This window comes from Cottoperca gobio, chromosome 12, assembly GCF_900634415.1.
Source record: "Cottoperca gobio chromosome 12, fCotGob3.1, whole genome shotgun sequence".
NCBI lineage: Eukaryota > Metazoa > Chordata > Actinopteri > Perciformes > Bovichtidae > Cottoperca > Cottoperca gobio.
In genome coordinates, this window is record NC_041366.1 from 13,818,120 (window position 1) to 13,835,299 (window position 17,180).

General features: G+C 40.6%; 1 protein-coding gene across 1 annotated transcript in view; it reads right to left on the reverse strand.

The window, feature by feature from the left end:
* The window catches only part of pappaa (pregnancy-associated plasma protein A, pappalysin 1a), an 80,286-nt gene that overhangs the window by 32,851 nt on the left and 30,255 nt on the right, over positions 1-17,180 (reverse strand). Inside the window, exons 8-10 of the mRNA XM_029444833.1 lie at positions 15,826-15,954; positions 15,585-15,676; positions 12,957-13,153 (exon numbers count right to left, since the gene is read on the reverse strand). Of these exons, the coding sequence (XP_029300693.1) occupies positions 12,957-13,153; positions 15,585-15,676; positions 15,826-15,954 (418 nt within the window). The remainder of the gene's footprint in view (positions 1-12,956; positions 13,154-15,584; positions 15,677-15,825; positions 15,955-17,180) is intronic.

The following is a 17,180-nucleotide window of genomic DNA, read 5'->3' on the forward strand; positions in this document are numbered from 1 at the left end:
TGCACTCAAGCAAACGCCCCCGTAAAGTATCACACCAGTAGGTGGCAATTCACAAGTCTCCTATGGCTCATTACACTTACTCCAACCTCCTCCCCATGCGATGGCAAGAGTCAAAGCACTCTAAATAGATTTGTCATTGATTTGATTAAGTCATTAAAAAAAGGGGCCGAGGGTGGTGATGGCTGCACACTTTTACACCCATCCAGCACTCAACCAAGCAACGCTACTTCCAGTTCCAAAATTTTTGGTTGTATCCATTTACTCATCTATCTATTCATCAATAACTACTTATCCTTTGCGGGGGTCAAAATAGACCGGGAACACATTGGGTAAGAGGCTGGGTACACCTTGGACATGTTGCCAGTCTATCACAGGGTTGACACAAGTCTTGGACTGAAGGAGGAAATTGGAACATCAGGTGGAAGACCATGCAAATGCCAGAGCCTCCAGCCAGCCACCACTGCAGACGAGCTTTCAAATTTTTGAAAGATTTGATTTGATTTTTCATCTTTTGACAATGATTGATTCTTCTCCTAAATCCGAGTCCAGTGTCGTCCAATCCAACTTTCTTCAAGAACACCAAAAACCAGAGGGCAATCAAAGGTTTAACGTTTGAGTAATCTGCTAAGAGTTATGGACTTTGTAATCAGGTTAATTCACCTTTCTTCATTTTCAAACAAACACAAAGCTTTATTTGTTTGCTGTTGTTAAGAGATTAAAGCAAAGGCGTCAACTATAAGCCTAAATAAGCTTACATTACAATGATCTATGGTTAAATGAACAAAACCTTTTTTTTTTTTTTAAAAGGTGTGTTAAATAAGGAACCTATCAGTAAACGCTTTTCATAAGCACACAAATAATATCCAGAGCGCTAGTAAACCTGACAAACCTTACTACTTTGCACAGAATTTCACTAAACCTGACCGAACACTGAAAAACCTAATTTAGGGTTTTAATACCTTTAAATTACAGAACATCTTTACACATTATATATGTAAAATATTAGCATTGAAGGTTTTTTTCTAAATGCTTTAATGTTGCGAGGTAATGTGTAAAATCCTGTTACACATCCAGTCCGTTCTTTAAACTAGGAAGTTCTCCCGTTGTTGAAAACAAAATGCAGACTGCTGGAGATCATGGATGCAAATTCCTGTATTTCTACTATGATCACTGGGATGAATGCATTCTCAACAGTAAGTCCCCAAGGACGGTAAAAAGGCACGTGCATTGATGGCACGGAGGAGAGAGGGATGGGAGCCCAGAAATATTTATAGCACTCACTTTGTCACAGGATAAATAAAGAAAACCTCATCATTTTACACATATTTACCAAGTTCACGGCATAAGACGATAATTATTAATATCCAGACGCTCCATCTTAGCAACTACGGCGGCAGCACTGTTCTGCACAAAACATCCCAGTATTTTAAATGCATAAATCTAATCTAGTATGTACCTGTTATTAATAAGTGCCAGTACTCTCTATGCCTTTTTATAATCCGTGTCAGACAAATTCCAATTATAAAAATTTACTTTTATGGCTAATACATCAGCTGAATCCAATGAGAGCAAATAAAACCCAGATGCGTTGTATCAGCCCGTCCCTGATATTACGATTATTAAATCACTGAGAAACAGATGGAGGCAAACGTAATTAATTATATTATATAATGTGACTGTGCCTTTCTAGGTAATGGTATACGCAAATGTGTGATATAACACCGATATAATCATAACAACAGATCTTATCTATGTGTTTCAAAAGGATTTCAAAAGCATTGTATTACTTTTTTTTTTACCCCAAACAGAAAAGGAAGGCAGAGGTCATGAAAAACACTCCAAATATAAGGTCCACGTTAAACTGCCACCCATTCAGGCTCAGAGTTTAAATGGATGGTAGAAAACAAGCAAATTAAGTAAAGAAACATGACACATGACTCTATACTAAGACCTGATTTTGTTTGCCCTACTTAAATCTGTTATGCCTATAAAATATACCACCTGCCAGCAGACCTTCAAATGGATTGCTTGATTACAACTATAATATCATGGAAGGAACTGTTGACAAGAGGCAGTCAAAAGAAGTCTTGCCGTTAGAAAAAGTAAGGTGATCCTGTTGTTTGTGAGGTAAAAATAGATGAGTAAAACTGTTGCAAGTGACAGGAAAAGCTAAAGTTGTAATGCTCATAATGTGTAATACCTGTTTTGAAGGGATTTGCGTCTGAGTGGAAGTTGTAAATGTTTCTGCAAAGAGGCAAATTTGAGGCCTGTTTAGTAAAATGACAAAGCAAAAATCATTTATTCTGATAACCTCTTCTACCTTACACAGCATCTGGATTCTCGCACAAAAATCTATAGTCAGGCTTCAAGTAATTCATTTGTGTCCGGCCCGCCATTGTCTGGCCCAATCAGCATCTTCCAAACCTGTGCTGGTAGTTACAGGCTTGATTTAGGTGTGTGTGAGACGCAAATGTTCAAAAGGTTCAAAACAGCTATGGTGGATCCCAAAGAGGTTAGTGTTGACGCTGTATTAGCATCAGTGGAGAGTATTTCTTCATTAAAATAAGAGCAAAGAACGGCCTTGAAGGCTTTTCTCAATGTTTTCGCTTGTCTCAAGACTGGCTTTAGTAAAGGTTTGATTGACAGATGGTTCATCCAATCAACTGCCAAGTATGTTTTGAAAGTGCCTGCTCTTTTCCAAACAGTTTCCAATGACGGCTTCTCAGATGGTTCTGTGTAACAAAACATCTGGCACGTCAGGTTATCTCCGACCCCCGCTCATTCTAAACACATGTCTCCCTTGTTCTGATTCATAACAAGGACATAACACTCTTCCAGCTACAAAAGTCAAATGTTCCATCTATTTCAATCAAAACAACTTCTCGCCTTCCTTGTTAAACAGTAACAGCAACACTAGAGATGAGTTCAACTTCTTAACTCGAACACACACACACACACACACACACACGGTTACACACATGTTCTTAATTTCTACAAGTTGGCTAGTCAGACTGGTATACAACACCCGAGCCCTGGTCTGTAGACACAAACTGTTGTTTGTAAATCCCCACTTGAGATAAAAGGAGAGCCAAGAGTCTTGAGCCAAGGGGAAACTGGATAAAGGTGAGGAGAAAGAGTGTGTCATCTTCAGCCTCATTAGCTTGAAAACATGTCTGTACTGTGAAAACGTTCACCATGAGCATAAAGCATAAAATAAACTTGGAAAGGGGGCATTGGAGAGTGGCACTTCTATTAAAGACAGAGTAATGACAATAATAATGGCTCTTATGTACCTCAACCACACTCTTTCCCCTTCTGATGGAGATTTACTGCCAGAGCACGTCTACTGAGGGAAGCCTGCACAGAGCACATATCCATGTACAAACGCATACACAGACTGAAATGCACAGATGCTCGACACCCTCCTTGGCTCAAATGCTGATGTTGAAGCCTCCAGATTGTCCAAATGTCTTATATTGGATTGAAATCAATAAACCTCACAGACACATGCACAAACAAGGGCCATATGTTCTCGGAAGACTATCAAGGCCCTCGGACATTTTGGAGGCCAAACAAAGGTCCTCCCTGTATCCTCCAAACACAAAAGGAGCCCATAAGCTTGAGAAGGATCTGAGCACCAACTCAGGACTTTTCCGGCTCTCTCTATACTCAGGTCTCTTTACTTTGCACTAAACCGAGCACCGAACACAAAGAAGCGAGAGATCGTTTTTCACATCAACACGCCCTGTTGTTATAAAGCCATGCCAAACCTGATAGGGTCAATAATTAAACGATTTACTGTAATACATAAACTAGCAAATATTTCTGTTTCAATGTCTTGACAAATCACTTGTGGTAAAAAATATATGAGCTCAGTCTTAAAGCGTTTAAGTGGCAATAGACAACCTTTTTTGCTTTAACTTATCATTATGAAGTAAACGTTGATTGCACAATTTAATGGCTGTAGAATAATGACACACTTAACGTTTAGATTGGTTCTCCATAAGCCTTGTTTGCACTATTCCATTGTGTCTGCCTCCGGGTCACAATCTTCCAGGGAAAAGAAGGCACAATTAGAGTTGGAGTTGCGTCTTTACTTTTGAAGGTTATAAAATAATAACAACTACAGGTTCGTAGTTTGAACAAAGATTGGAAATTCTTTATTACTACCACAGATACATACCTTCTGGTGTTACCTTTCAAAATAAAATCCGTATACACTGCATCACTGCTTACCAGAGAGCATTTCGCTAAGAATCAACTCGACAAAGTAGCTTCCAGTAGCTATCTCCAGGTAGCGGAAATAGCGGATGGTGGGACAGTCGGAGTTTTGTTAACTGTGGAAACTCGCAAAAGAGCCCCGTTGACGTAGGACACAAAGGCGGCGAAGAGGGAGAGTACTTTTTTACTAAGCTAGATCAGCAAGTAACACAATTGTTGGTGCTGCAGCAGTTTCACAAAAATCAGTTTTGTTATCATTTGTAGGTATTGCTATTTAGCATGAATCTCACAATTGATGTAAGTATGAAGCTTTGGTAATGTATTGTTGAGTTGTGAAGTGGTGATCATGAGAAACATCTACACACACAGTTATTCAACTCAGTGTGAGCACTGGTGCGCCAGGAGTTAAGGATACCTGCAGAGCATTTCAGAGTTTATTGTTTGTTTCAGATCCTGTTGTATTGCTCAGACATTTGACTTGTTTTTTTCTGAAGAGGTGGAAATTTTGTACACATGCAAATTCGGAAAACAATTTCCTAAGAGAATATTTATCCCGTCACGGCACCTACTAAAACATGTATATTTTCCATGCAAAAGGTATTTATTTTTCCACTTTTCCATTCCTGTCTCTCGCTTTGTTAAAGGCGTATTCTGTATACGAATTTGAAGACTGAGCACGGGAAGCAGGAGTGAGCATCTGTGAGGCATTTGTGGAGAGAAAGCGAGCAAGAGCAACAGAGAGAAACTAGTATGAGTTTCCAAGCACCATCCCATGGTTTACTGGAATGCTGGTGAGCGCCTGGTGTGTGAGGTAATGTCCTGTCACCCAGCCCCACCCATACCCACTGAAACTCACCGTCTCATTGGTCCAGGTCGAATGATGGGCCACTTCCATGGGGCTGTAAAAGTTAGTGAGTGGGTGCAATTATGCAGTTTACCTATCCCACTCTCATCAGGGCAGACATGAGTAGTGACTGGGTGGTAGGGAACACGGACCACAAACTAATGTATAAGGATTGGTGAGTGAACAATGCCAGCAAGTTGAAAACAGATGGGTCTGCGGAGAATATAAATGTCCCTCAGTCAGTGGCCCCCTATGCTCAATAAAACAGGGCAAAAACCTGCATATTAACAGCTTGAAAAAGTTATGGGGGGTCATCATTGCCATGAAAAAAATACACCAGTCACAATGAGGTTTCCACATGGCAGAACCACAATAATAATTTAAACGGGAAAAGTAAAAGGGGAAAAAGGAACGCCATCCCAGAGGTTTCTTTTTAATGTTACCACACGCTTATGTCACTGGCACTGTGCCTGACGAGGGCTGTGTGGTTTGGGGGAATGTTGGTGGGGGAGACAGTGCCAGCGAAGCTGGCCTTCCTGTGCTGCTGAAAGCAACAGCTCAGCTACTGTATGAGCTTTTGCTTTTGTGGGCATGTGTGTGTGTGTGTTTCAGCTTGAACGACGGTATGTGCAAGTTTTAGTTGTGTGTTTGTTTGCATGTATATGTGGAGGTAAATGTGTGTCACTGTGTATGTTTGCTCTGCACTAGCCCTTATACAGTATGCATGTGTTGAATATTGAAGTACACAAACTGTTTTCAGGGACCTGGGACACTTATTGTTTCCTTGCTTTTACTAAAGCAGTATAGTTATAATAAAAAATGTGGCTCTCTTGCTTCCCTCTGAAGCATTACTCACCTAGAGATGAATGTGGTTATTTAAGTCAGACCTCATGCACATATATTTGTTTTACATCTGAAGATGGGTGAACTTCATATATAGGCAATTTCTTGCAGCGTGAGAGGACTAAAATATTATCCCTTCTGTTGCTTATGTATAATTAAGGGGAGTGTTCTCCAGGGGTGCCCAGGGGTTGCGTCAGAGATTGCCTGGGCAGCAGCCCTCTCTGGAGAAATCACCTGGCTTGCTGTTTGATCTTAAAGTTTGAATGCGCATGCACACTCCCCACTTACACAAACTCATCGACACACATGTAAGGCAAGCAGCCTGCACACAAACTCTCTCTCTCTCTCTCACACACACACACACAGGTTAGTTGCTAGGGCCAGTTCTCCAGTCCAATCCCCCTAGAGCAAGTCGAGCTGGCTCACCATATTCCATGGTGTGGTAGTGGGGGAACATTATGTTCTGCTCCACAAAGACGGCAGTAGTACATTTCAGACCCCTATGGACCTGCCCTATAATCCTGCATGGAGTCGGCACTGTGAGTGTGTGTGTGTTTGTCTGTGTGTCTCTGTCTGACTGCGTACCTGTGTGTGTTCAGGAAGGAAAGGAGGATCTTTTAAAAAGGCTGGTGCCACTGTACTGTATTCACAGGTAGCCCCACATTAGAGGTCTTCAACATTCTGAAATGGGCCTGACATTGAAAGAGGGAACAGAAAGGTTAAAAAAATTAAAAACGAAAACACAAACTATTGGGATCATTAATGTGTCTCAACGTGATTAACTTCATACACTTTCTGGTGTCCATATGGTACTTTTGATTGGATTAAACTGCTGATTTGAGGACATTTTGATGTGGGAATGGCCGATAACAGAGGTTTTGGACCCACTTCCACAATCATTTTTATTCACTTATGTATTTTCTTTTGAATGCAGTCAAACTCATTTCCAGATTGTTTTACCTCCAATTACAACCACTTAACTCAACTGTTAATCCATCTGTCATTTGTGTTTCTTTCTCATTACATTGTTTCATATAATCTTCATCTTTATATGTTTATGTGTAAGTTCCTCTTACTCTTGTTTGTTTAACAGTTTCCTCTGTGTGCTCATTTACAAATCTCAACTTCTCCTCCATTCTCTCAATCTGCATGTTATTCTTTATGTAGGTATTTTTGTTTTACTCAAATTGCTATTTCATCACATAACTACTCTTTAGGTATCATACTAGCATTAAAAAAAAACATTGCTATAGCCCTGCTATGGTAGTTTCTATCTCAACAGTGTACATAACTACACGTTAGAGCTGAGCTATACTCAATGACCTAAACATGAACGTGACTGCAGGCTACTAAACTATTGTGTACAAAAGGGCAGTATATATGTATGGCTCTATGCACCATTCATTCTTATATTGCTGAACCCTCCCTCAGCAGTGGTTTTAATGTGGGAGCATTCACCCATCTTTCTCCTTGGCCTTTCTCTGGTGCATGAAGATTCAGAAGTTAAGAAAAGAAATCCAGCTCTCATGTACTAATGCTGCATAATAATGATCATTCACCGTGGCATTTAGTGGATAAAAGGATGTGTTTTAGTATCCCTGTTTGTTTAACAATAGACATATATTTCAGTGTATACCGCTTACACACACACACACACACACACACAGCACTTGAGATGTCGTGCAGATACTTGATCTCTCTTTCTTCTCAAGTGACTTCTTGTGCTGTTGTTGCTTTCTTGCATCCGCAAAGATCCCTATCACTGCTGCCCGCCTCGCTCGCTCTCTCAGACACACCCACACCCAGCCACACAGATACAGTATCAACACTGTCTTTAGACAACAAAAGGAACTGATCCACAAAACCAATACAAGACTTGTTTACTAGATCAGTTGGAAATGATGTACTATCCATTCCCCCGACCGCCAACACACTCATTCAAAACAAAAGAAGACTCACAAACACGCAGAGTGTTGACTACGCTGCATTGTCCTGTATCAGGGAAGCGTGTCTCTAACCAAACTCTACCAAAGAGCTGTAAGCCATGAACATAAATATGGTTAGATTAAACCGCAAAGGATGAAGTGAGTTATTAACAAGGCAGGACAATGTGCTGTTGGTTTCTGATAAAAAAAACTATAATAACTAAAACTAACTACCACTTCTTAACTGCTTGACAACATGGTACTAAGCCTAATACTAAGTTAGGACAGTTTTTCAGTTATGCATGTGGATGTCAAGTGTCAAGAGAGGTTGAAGTTTTGAATTTGGATAGATTTCAGTTCATTGCAAGAAGTTCTCCTAATGAATAGACAAAATGTGTTGTTTGAAACTTCCCTTCAGAATGACACAAATACAGAAAGCACATACATTATCTGACACCATCAGCAGGACTAGCACATTTTTAAGTGCCTTCCAAAACCATTACAAATCCTTGTTGTTAAGATAAAACCATTGTTGTGATCTGACACTGGTTTGATTCAGGTTTGGTTGGGTTCAGGAACAAAAATGACTTTGTATGCGTTAGGGGAAAAAAAACAATAATGTCTTTTAGTAAACAAACAGTAGTGAATGCTGGTCTACCTTATAAAAGTCCAACAGTTTTTGAACCCTCTTCGCTTGATCACTACTATGGCTGCTAGAGGGCTTTGTCACTTGAACATACATGTGTGTCGTTTTTGGGCATTTACTGAAAATACTGATTATGTTGATTTAGTTGGGAGCACAGTCACAAACGACAGGTATGAGCATGGAAGCGATTGTTATTGGCATTTGTATGTTGTATTCAATAAATACTAGACAGAATATGGCTCTGGTTTATCTTTCAATTATTCTTCTCAGACTTAAGAAATTAGGGAATACCTGTTGGGAGAATGTCGCTCATTCCTCCAGTAGGGATCCAGAGATGTGGAGAATCTGGTGGTTTGTGGCGGTAAAGCACTTCACAAAGACACTTATTGCTGGTGTTCTTATAACCTGACTTTCTATGCCTCGATCTGCCTCGGTCCCTTTATTCGTCTCTGTATTTTTCTCTAACAAATGAACACACACACACAATCACTAGAAGGAATGATGGTACATATCGTTGGTTAGATGGATGCTAGTGGTTAACTGTCATTTTGGCTTTGTGCCCTGGTAATGTCTTGGGACTGCGGTCGGCTGAGATCAAAGGGTTACTCTACGTGCCAAGTCTCCAACAAATAATCTATATTATACATCTTGTCAAGAATAAGAATCTTGCTGTACTCATTTTTCGTCGTTGTAACTTCACTTACTATTAGTATATGGGGAAAGGGTGAATAACGAAGATAGAGTGAGTGTGATGTAACCACATTATGAATGCTGTTTAACACAAGAGCTAAGCTCCTGTCAGGGTCACCCTTAAGCTTATTTATGCGTGGTCACATGTTCTTAAGAGTTTTGCAACATTCCCCGCATTTGTATCTTGTTTACTTCAAGTAGAGGGAGTAGAGGGAAATTATTAAAATGATTGAATAGACTCATACTGTAATTCAATTAACCTTTTCTATCTTGCCGGTTCTGGCGAGGCTACAGTTTATTCACTTTGTTCATGTGTCATACAAGCGACGATATTGTCTGGCTTCTTCTGATAGACTTCTTCGCCTTGAAGTGGCGAGTAATTCAATGTCAATTAACTATCCAGTGACGCTGCATGAAAGCCTGCAATGTTACAAAAAGTGTGAAGCATTTCTCTGCCTTCTGTTGCTGAGGAAGTGCCTCTTTCAACAAACATCACTGATATAGCCATCCATCCATATTCTGTGATTTCACACAAATGGATGCTGATAAAGGATAAGAGCAAGAAAAAAGGCAAGGTAACTTCTGTACACAGTCTATCTATCTTACTACCTAAAGCCTAGCTGAGAAGTCAACCCAATGTCAGGGTGCTGCAAGTTCACACCAAAGCTATTTGTACCACATACAGTACATTACAAGCTGCAGTAAGGTGACTTCATGACAACAGCTCTAAATCACTTTCAAAGTTACATCAAAATCTCAACAAAGATCATAGTTTAACAGTATATCATCATAAGTAACTATACAGCTCTGAGGCTTGAACTTTGGATCTCACGTCAAATGCCTATAGATTTTCACATCCCTTTCAACCAACACATTTATAAAAAGGCATCCAGGAAAATCAAACACCGTATGTGTACAATCGCCATCAAACTGAGAACTGAATACTCTAGATAGGACATGTGAAATAACTTCTTCTTGTTTTGCTACTGATCAGACACTGTGGTGTTTTATATGTTGTTCTAAAGTGGCCACATTTAAACTGGATCCATGGACAAAAGGCAAGCCGTGGCCTGGTCTTCATCTCCAGAACCAATCGTCACATGCTTCATCTGTGGCATGAGCCTCCAGGACAGTTGGCATAACCACATGCATGCAATTGTGCAATTGTGCAATTGCTGAGGAGCATTGCCTGCACAAGAATCTCAACTCTGAGGCTGTGTTATGTTATCTTTGTTTTCAGCAGGGACGTGCGGTCAGGGGAGGCAGGAGACAAGAGACTATCTCTCTGTATGTCGCCAATATAATGATTACAGACACTTTTATTATGCGTCCTGACTTTCCATAGTCCAGTTAATGTGTGTAACATATTTAGTCTTGCTGATGTGACACTAAACCACAGTGAGAAGACACCAGGTGAGGCAGACAGTACTCACACTGAAGAGGGCGCACGTGAGCCCACAGGTTGGTGTTGCTGCTGTTCTTCTACGCAGAGACGATAAGCGCCAACAAGCTACTGCTAGCTAACATCAGAGTCAGGTGCACTGTAGCACCGTTTAGTTTAGTTTCTTTCTCCGACTGACGGCCAAAAATGGAAGATTTTACAAGTAAAAGGTAAGATGTCTATCCTGTACACACGACATCTATTGCACATCTGTCCGTCCTGGGAGAGGGATCCCTCCTCAGTTGCTCTCCCTGAGGTTTCTTCCATTTCCCCCCCTTTAATTATGGGGTTTCTTTTAGGAAGTTTTTCCTTGTGCGGTGCGAGGGTCTAAGGACAGAGGGTGTCGTAACCTGTACAGTCTGTAAAGCACACTGAGACAAATGTATAATTTGTGATATTGGGCTATATAAATAAATTTGATTTGAGCACAATTGTATTGTGACTAAGAGAAAACAATCCAATATTTAAATTAAAAACAACATTTTGACCTTAAATAAAATATTATTTTGTTAATAGTGCAGTCTGTGTTAAAATGAATCAAAGCATCAGACTAAAGGATGGAGGGTGCAGAGCAGATACCTCTCTTAGTCGCTATAAATGTAACGTTCTTTTTAGGCCAAATATATACCTTACCTGTGTGTGTATAAAGAATGCTGATATGAGATATGAAAAATAACCAGTAGTCAATGTGTGTGTGTGTGTGTGTGTGTGTGTGTGTGTGTGTATACTATGCTGTGTGCATTTTGTGCAAGCAGAATTTGTGTTTATGTGTACATGTGCTCGACACTGCAAGGATGCAGTTTATTCTGCTGTAGTGCATGTTACTGGAGTGGGAACATAAATGTCAGTGTTTACGTCAACATGTACCGATGATTTGCAACTCAAAATGTACATTTTAGAAGTGTGAGATAACATACGGAGCGAAAAGGAGAGAGAGACGAAACTTATGTTATTTTCCACACGTGCACGTGCACATTGGTGTCCACAGAGTGGACAGTCAGTGGCCTTGTAATGAGGTGAACTCATCTCATATATGCCTCTGGGAACAGAGCGTTCTCTACGGTAAAAGAGATTTTTCTATGAACAATGTATCCTTCACAGCAGAAATCCTTTTTATAGTCATGTGGACATGTTCCACTGTTGTCTCATTTCTCTCAGAGGATAAACCATCTGCAATGTTGTTGGTTGGAACACACGCTCGGACAGCAGTGGTGCCTTATAAATATTAAACGGTGCCGGTTAAACTCTTACCTTCTGCATTGACAAATTGTTCTTGAGCAAGACACCTGACCACAGCTGTTCAAGAATACCTAGTTCATTGGCCTTGTAAAATGCCTCATCAGCAGTAGGAACAAGCTCTGCAGCCAACATCCCACACTTCCAACATCACACAAATGCCTCAGAAGAGAGAGCACTGTCAGTGAAAAGATGTGATGCCAAACATTTCAATACAAAGTCCTTCGTAAGGTTAAAATATTTATGAGCATATTGATGCCAGTTTTAACATCAATGCAATATACTGCAAGATGTTTGGTTTGAACAACAAATACTAATAACAATAATGAATTGAAAACAAATGAAGTGGGCTTTAAAGGAGATAGTATACTTCAAAACTGTTCCTTAACTTTGATCATCCACATTAGGGAGAGGAGATTGAATAGGATTGAGCCTAATGCACTTCTATGTGTCCGAAGCTGTGTGTGTGTGTGTGCGTGTGCGTGTGTGTGTGTGTGTGTGTGTGCTTCACCCTAATGTTTTGGGCAATCAGCCCCTCTCTGCTTTGCGACAGCAACAGATCAATGCTTCCACCGGGCTTATGTGGAATCAATGGCTTCTTCTCTAGTTTTCAATAAGCATTACTTATATTACTATGTTTGAGAGCGGCAAACTTTTGCAATCCACTCCCGGAGACATCTAATTAAGTGTCCCAATCTCTAAAAAAAAAACATGCAAAATGAGTCGTTTTTTGCAAGTGTATTGCAAAAATGTTAGGCTTTGTTAACGTCACTGTGTGAACATTTCTGGATGAGAAAGTAATAGCACCAAATCATCAATCAATCAAAAACCACACCACAAACAGTGATGGAGAATCCTTGTCTGTAACGATCTATTATGAGCCGATGTGTTTAATATCAGATGCAGGACTCCTACATTGACTGACTGGTTGTTTGATAAGATATTTGACGTCTTACGTATGGAGAATTTAAATTCTTCTTGACATCTGATGTGATAATTAACATCAAACTGTATTGTGTTATAGTCACACAGATAAAAATATAGCATTAAAAAAAAAAACACACATCGCAAATTCCATAACACATCCAGGAAAACTGCGTATGCCCCTACCTTGGTAACAGCGGGATATCCAGCAGCCACCTCACCGGAGCAGTAGGGCTTCTCCTCATGGGAAACTTCGACAGTGGAGGCCCACTGGTCGAGGAAACCAGCGGGTGTGTAGAGGCCACAGTCTCTCACGCCGGTCTCTCGCTCAAAGTCCTCACACACCCCATCACCGTCATAGTAGTAACACATGCTTGGCTCCTCTGAAGGTGAACAAACAGAAAAAAAACGATTTAATTTTGAATAAATAATTATCTAAGTGAGGTTTGAGTAGAGCTAAGATATCAGTCAGTCAGATTCTAAATATCCCCCGCGACCACCACCTTCCTTTTCTCACATGTTTTTATTTGCTCGAAGCCATACAGGTGAGTTTTTCCACACTTCAACCTTTACTACTCACTCCCCTTTACTTTATAGAACATGTGTACTCCCTGATCCGTTGGGACATCATTCTAACCTTATCTCTTTTCTTTTTTTTTAAAGGTAAAGACAGGACCAAATAAAGAATGGGAAGGAAGGTAAGTGATAAAAGGTGCATGGAAAAAGGAGGATACATTCTTGAGTTTGTGAGGATTTACAAAAAAGAGAAAGAGAACATGTTAATGTGGAAAAAAAAAAGAAGAAATAAGGAAAGGGAGAATATAGATAAACACAAGGAGAGGAAGTTGGGGGGGGGGGACAAAGTCAAGAGGTTGGGGGGGGGGACAAAGTCAAGAGGTAAAGAAAGATACAGCCATAATTTTTACAGACATCCTGCCCAGAGTTAAGGTCTGGAACTGGAAGCTTATGGACTGCAGGAGAGGGGAGCAGTGAGGTTGCCTGGGCCTCATTGTTCTCAGCTCTCAGCTAAAGCAGTGTCAGTCGGTGGGGTTCCAGTGAGGGGGAAAGGCGGCATTCTGTGCCAAGTTGGCCGGGGCCTCCTTCTCGAAATTCCAGCCCTCTCCAGCAAAGCCAAAAACTCAAGTCAGTTCTGTGCTCTGGCGATGGTGAAACGAGGGGCTACTGAGGGGGCATACAGAATGCGCTCCCGCCACTCACTCAGCAGGAGCAGAGGAAAGAAAGAGAAGGAGCGAGGCATGAGGAAGCTCAAACAGTGGCTTCTGAAAGCTGCAGAACTAATACCTAGAGTGTGAACTAATAAGAGAAGATAAGGAAAAGGAAAAAGAGAAAGGGTATTGTGTTTGAATTTGGACAGGGATAGAATGGGGAAAAAGTGGAAAGGTGATTGATTGCAAGAGAGCTCTACAGTTGGAGAAAGAAAGAGAGCGATGAGATGAACAAAGATGGATAGAGCCAGAGAAAAGAAAGGTCCAGAGGCTGACAAAGCAAACTATACCACTTTGATTTTTTTAAGACAGCACCCCAAGCTACACTGACCAAATGTCCAAGCGGGGCTAATCTGACCTTCTAAAACCATCACTTTTCTGATGCATTCCCTTTATGCTATACCTGCACCTGTGTTTACTGTGGCTTGGAGCCCTATTGAGACATTACTGGGATTGTAACGCCAGGTGAATAACTTGTAAATTTAGTCAATTCCAAATATAATTCGGCTCAATCGTGTGAACAGCCTATTAAAGCTCATCCAGGCTTGAGCACCCTGGACCCTGTTGTATACTTAGTGTCAATTTTCCATCCAACTCTCTCTTTCACTATCCAACACACTGACAAGCAGGCACTCTCTCACACATACAGACAGATGGACAGACGGTCCCATCATTATAGTGTCCGATTTCTGTTCAAAACTACAAGTATGTCAGACAGTGTCGGACACACACACACACACACACACACACACACACAAACACACACTTACGCACACCCCTGAACACTGCAGTTGGTGGAAAAACAGCACAGCCAATGCAGTCATCCAGCAATCTGACAAGGATTAAGTGGCCACTTCACAGAGGCTCACACGTGTGTGCATGCATCCATGTACTGCACACACGCACACGCGCACACACACACACACACACACACGTCAGGGGGGCAAAATGATAGTCTACAGCAAGAGAACTGGACGGGAAACCATCTATCTATTCATAAAATAAAACAACGTAAGAGATGCCAGTTACTAACTTATGCAGAATAAAATGACTCACCCGTTAACAAAATAATGATTTCCAGATTTATTTATTTTTTTAACAGGAGGTCAAAGTGATTATTATATCTAATGGCATTTTTAGTATTCTGAGAAAGGCGTCAAGTACTTGGATTAAAGACGCCCAGATGTTAAATCTGTTCATTCATAAAGTATGCCTGTGGGTCTTTTCAGCGTGTGGGTCTTTTCTATTTTGTAAAATCTTTTTTTTAAACTGTCAGTCGAATCCACACAGACAATAATACCATGGCACAGAAGAAAAACAAACTGTACTGCTGTGTAAGAAACCGGTGGTTAAAACATAACATAATGATAAATGTTTCACATGTACATGTCATTTAAAATGTCACTTTTGGCAAGTAAAATATGTTTAGAAGTTAATCAGTCTACATAATTGAAAAAAAGAAAGATACAGTATGTAATATAGAGTTTTATATGTAGTTTTAATTATTTCAATACCTTTTCTTTTCACAAGAAATCAGTAAAGCGGCTGCATTTGTAACCTTGACGATACCTTTGTCCACATGACTTACCAACACAGTTGAAGAAGGGCTCTTTCTTGCACTGACTGGAGCAGCCATCCCCGTTCATGGAGTTCTTATCATCACACTCCTCTCCTTTGGAACTAAAAAAAAAGCAGGATGAGGTACTCATAAAACCACACACACACACACACACACACACACCGTTTATTTTTCTGAAAACGCTTCATTGCACATCTGTCTGCATGCTTTTATAAATATTTTTGATCATGTCAGTATGGGTGCCGGTTACCTCTGGATGTGCCCATCCCCGCAGTAAGGTGCCCCCAGGTCGTGTACCAGAGGTGCGGAGGGCTCACTCTCGCTCCGACTGGACATGGTTTGGACCTGGTAGGTGTACACGACATGTGGCGCCACATCCCTGAACAGAGACAAAGATCACAGTAAGTCCACACATTTCGGTATAATGTGAAGACTCGGAAATATGTCTGATGAAGAATCACAAAGAAAGAGGAAAGAGCAGCTGAGGAAGATACTTGGGACGAGGCCTGTGGAGAACGGGTCGATAGGACTACTGCTCCGTTTGCTGGTGTGTGTGTTGTAGCAATCTTATATCTCAAGTACCACTAGCACAACACAAATTAGATGATCTGTCTCAGCGCACGCTTCCACACATCTACCTATCCGGTTGCTGCGTTTACCGTCTTCGGTCCAGGTTTGTTTTGTTTCCTCATCACAGTGATTCGAGGAACCATCATGATGAATACACAATGGTCAGCGGAAGCATTGGGGGGGGACTACTCACTTTCACTGGTGTAAGTTGCCATGATGGTTTCTTGAGTCACCATGATAAGGAAGTCTGAAGAAGAAAAAAAAAAGTCTGAAAGGAAAAAAAAAAAAACATAAATGAGAAAACCAAAACCATAAATGAAAAAGGACCAAAATCAAAGCTGTAAATGAGAAACCATAAGCAAAGCAACAAAACAAAACTCAAGGAAAGAAAACTGTAAATGAGAAACAACAAAAGTGCAGGTGAGGGAGCCGTCATGAAATGAGTTGTCCTGTTTTTATTGTTATTGTATGCTTCCTTTGTCTCTCTGATCTGTTGTTTGCCTTTACGTGTTACTTGTGTTACCCTCAGGTTTAACCACTTCTGATGGATTCTGGCCCTGTTTTAACAGCAGGCAGGTTTACTGGTTCCTGTAAGTCAGGACACCCAACATGGGGTCTCATCAGCCTCAATCAAAACAATCTTAAGTAAGAAGAAATATGGAGCGGCCCTATAACTCCACATTATTGTTTAATCTTAACAGGAAACAAAACTAAGAACAGAAGTTTAAAAATAAACAAGTAAAGGCAAGCAAAAAATCTAAAGGTTGATGTATTTAATGTTCTATTTTGACTATTATAAACAATAAAAACAGGATCTCATCAGCACTCTCATTTGCAACTTTACTGTTTACAGTTTGTTTTCCGTTTTGACTTTTTATTTTCCTTTTGCTTATAGTTTTGGTTTCTCATTTCTAGCTTGATTTGTCGCTTATGGTCATGGTTTCTCCTTCATGGTTTTCTTTTTTTTGGCTTTCAGAGTTTTTGATCCTATGTGTTGTGTGTCCAGGTGTGTTTGTACCCAAGACTGAAGACATT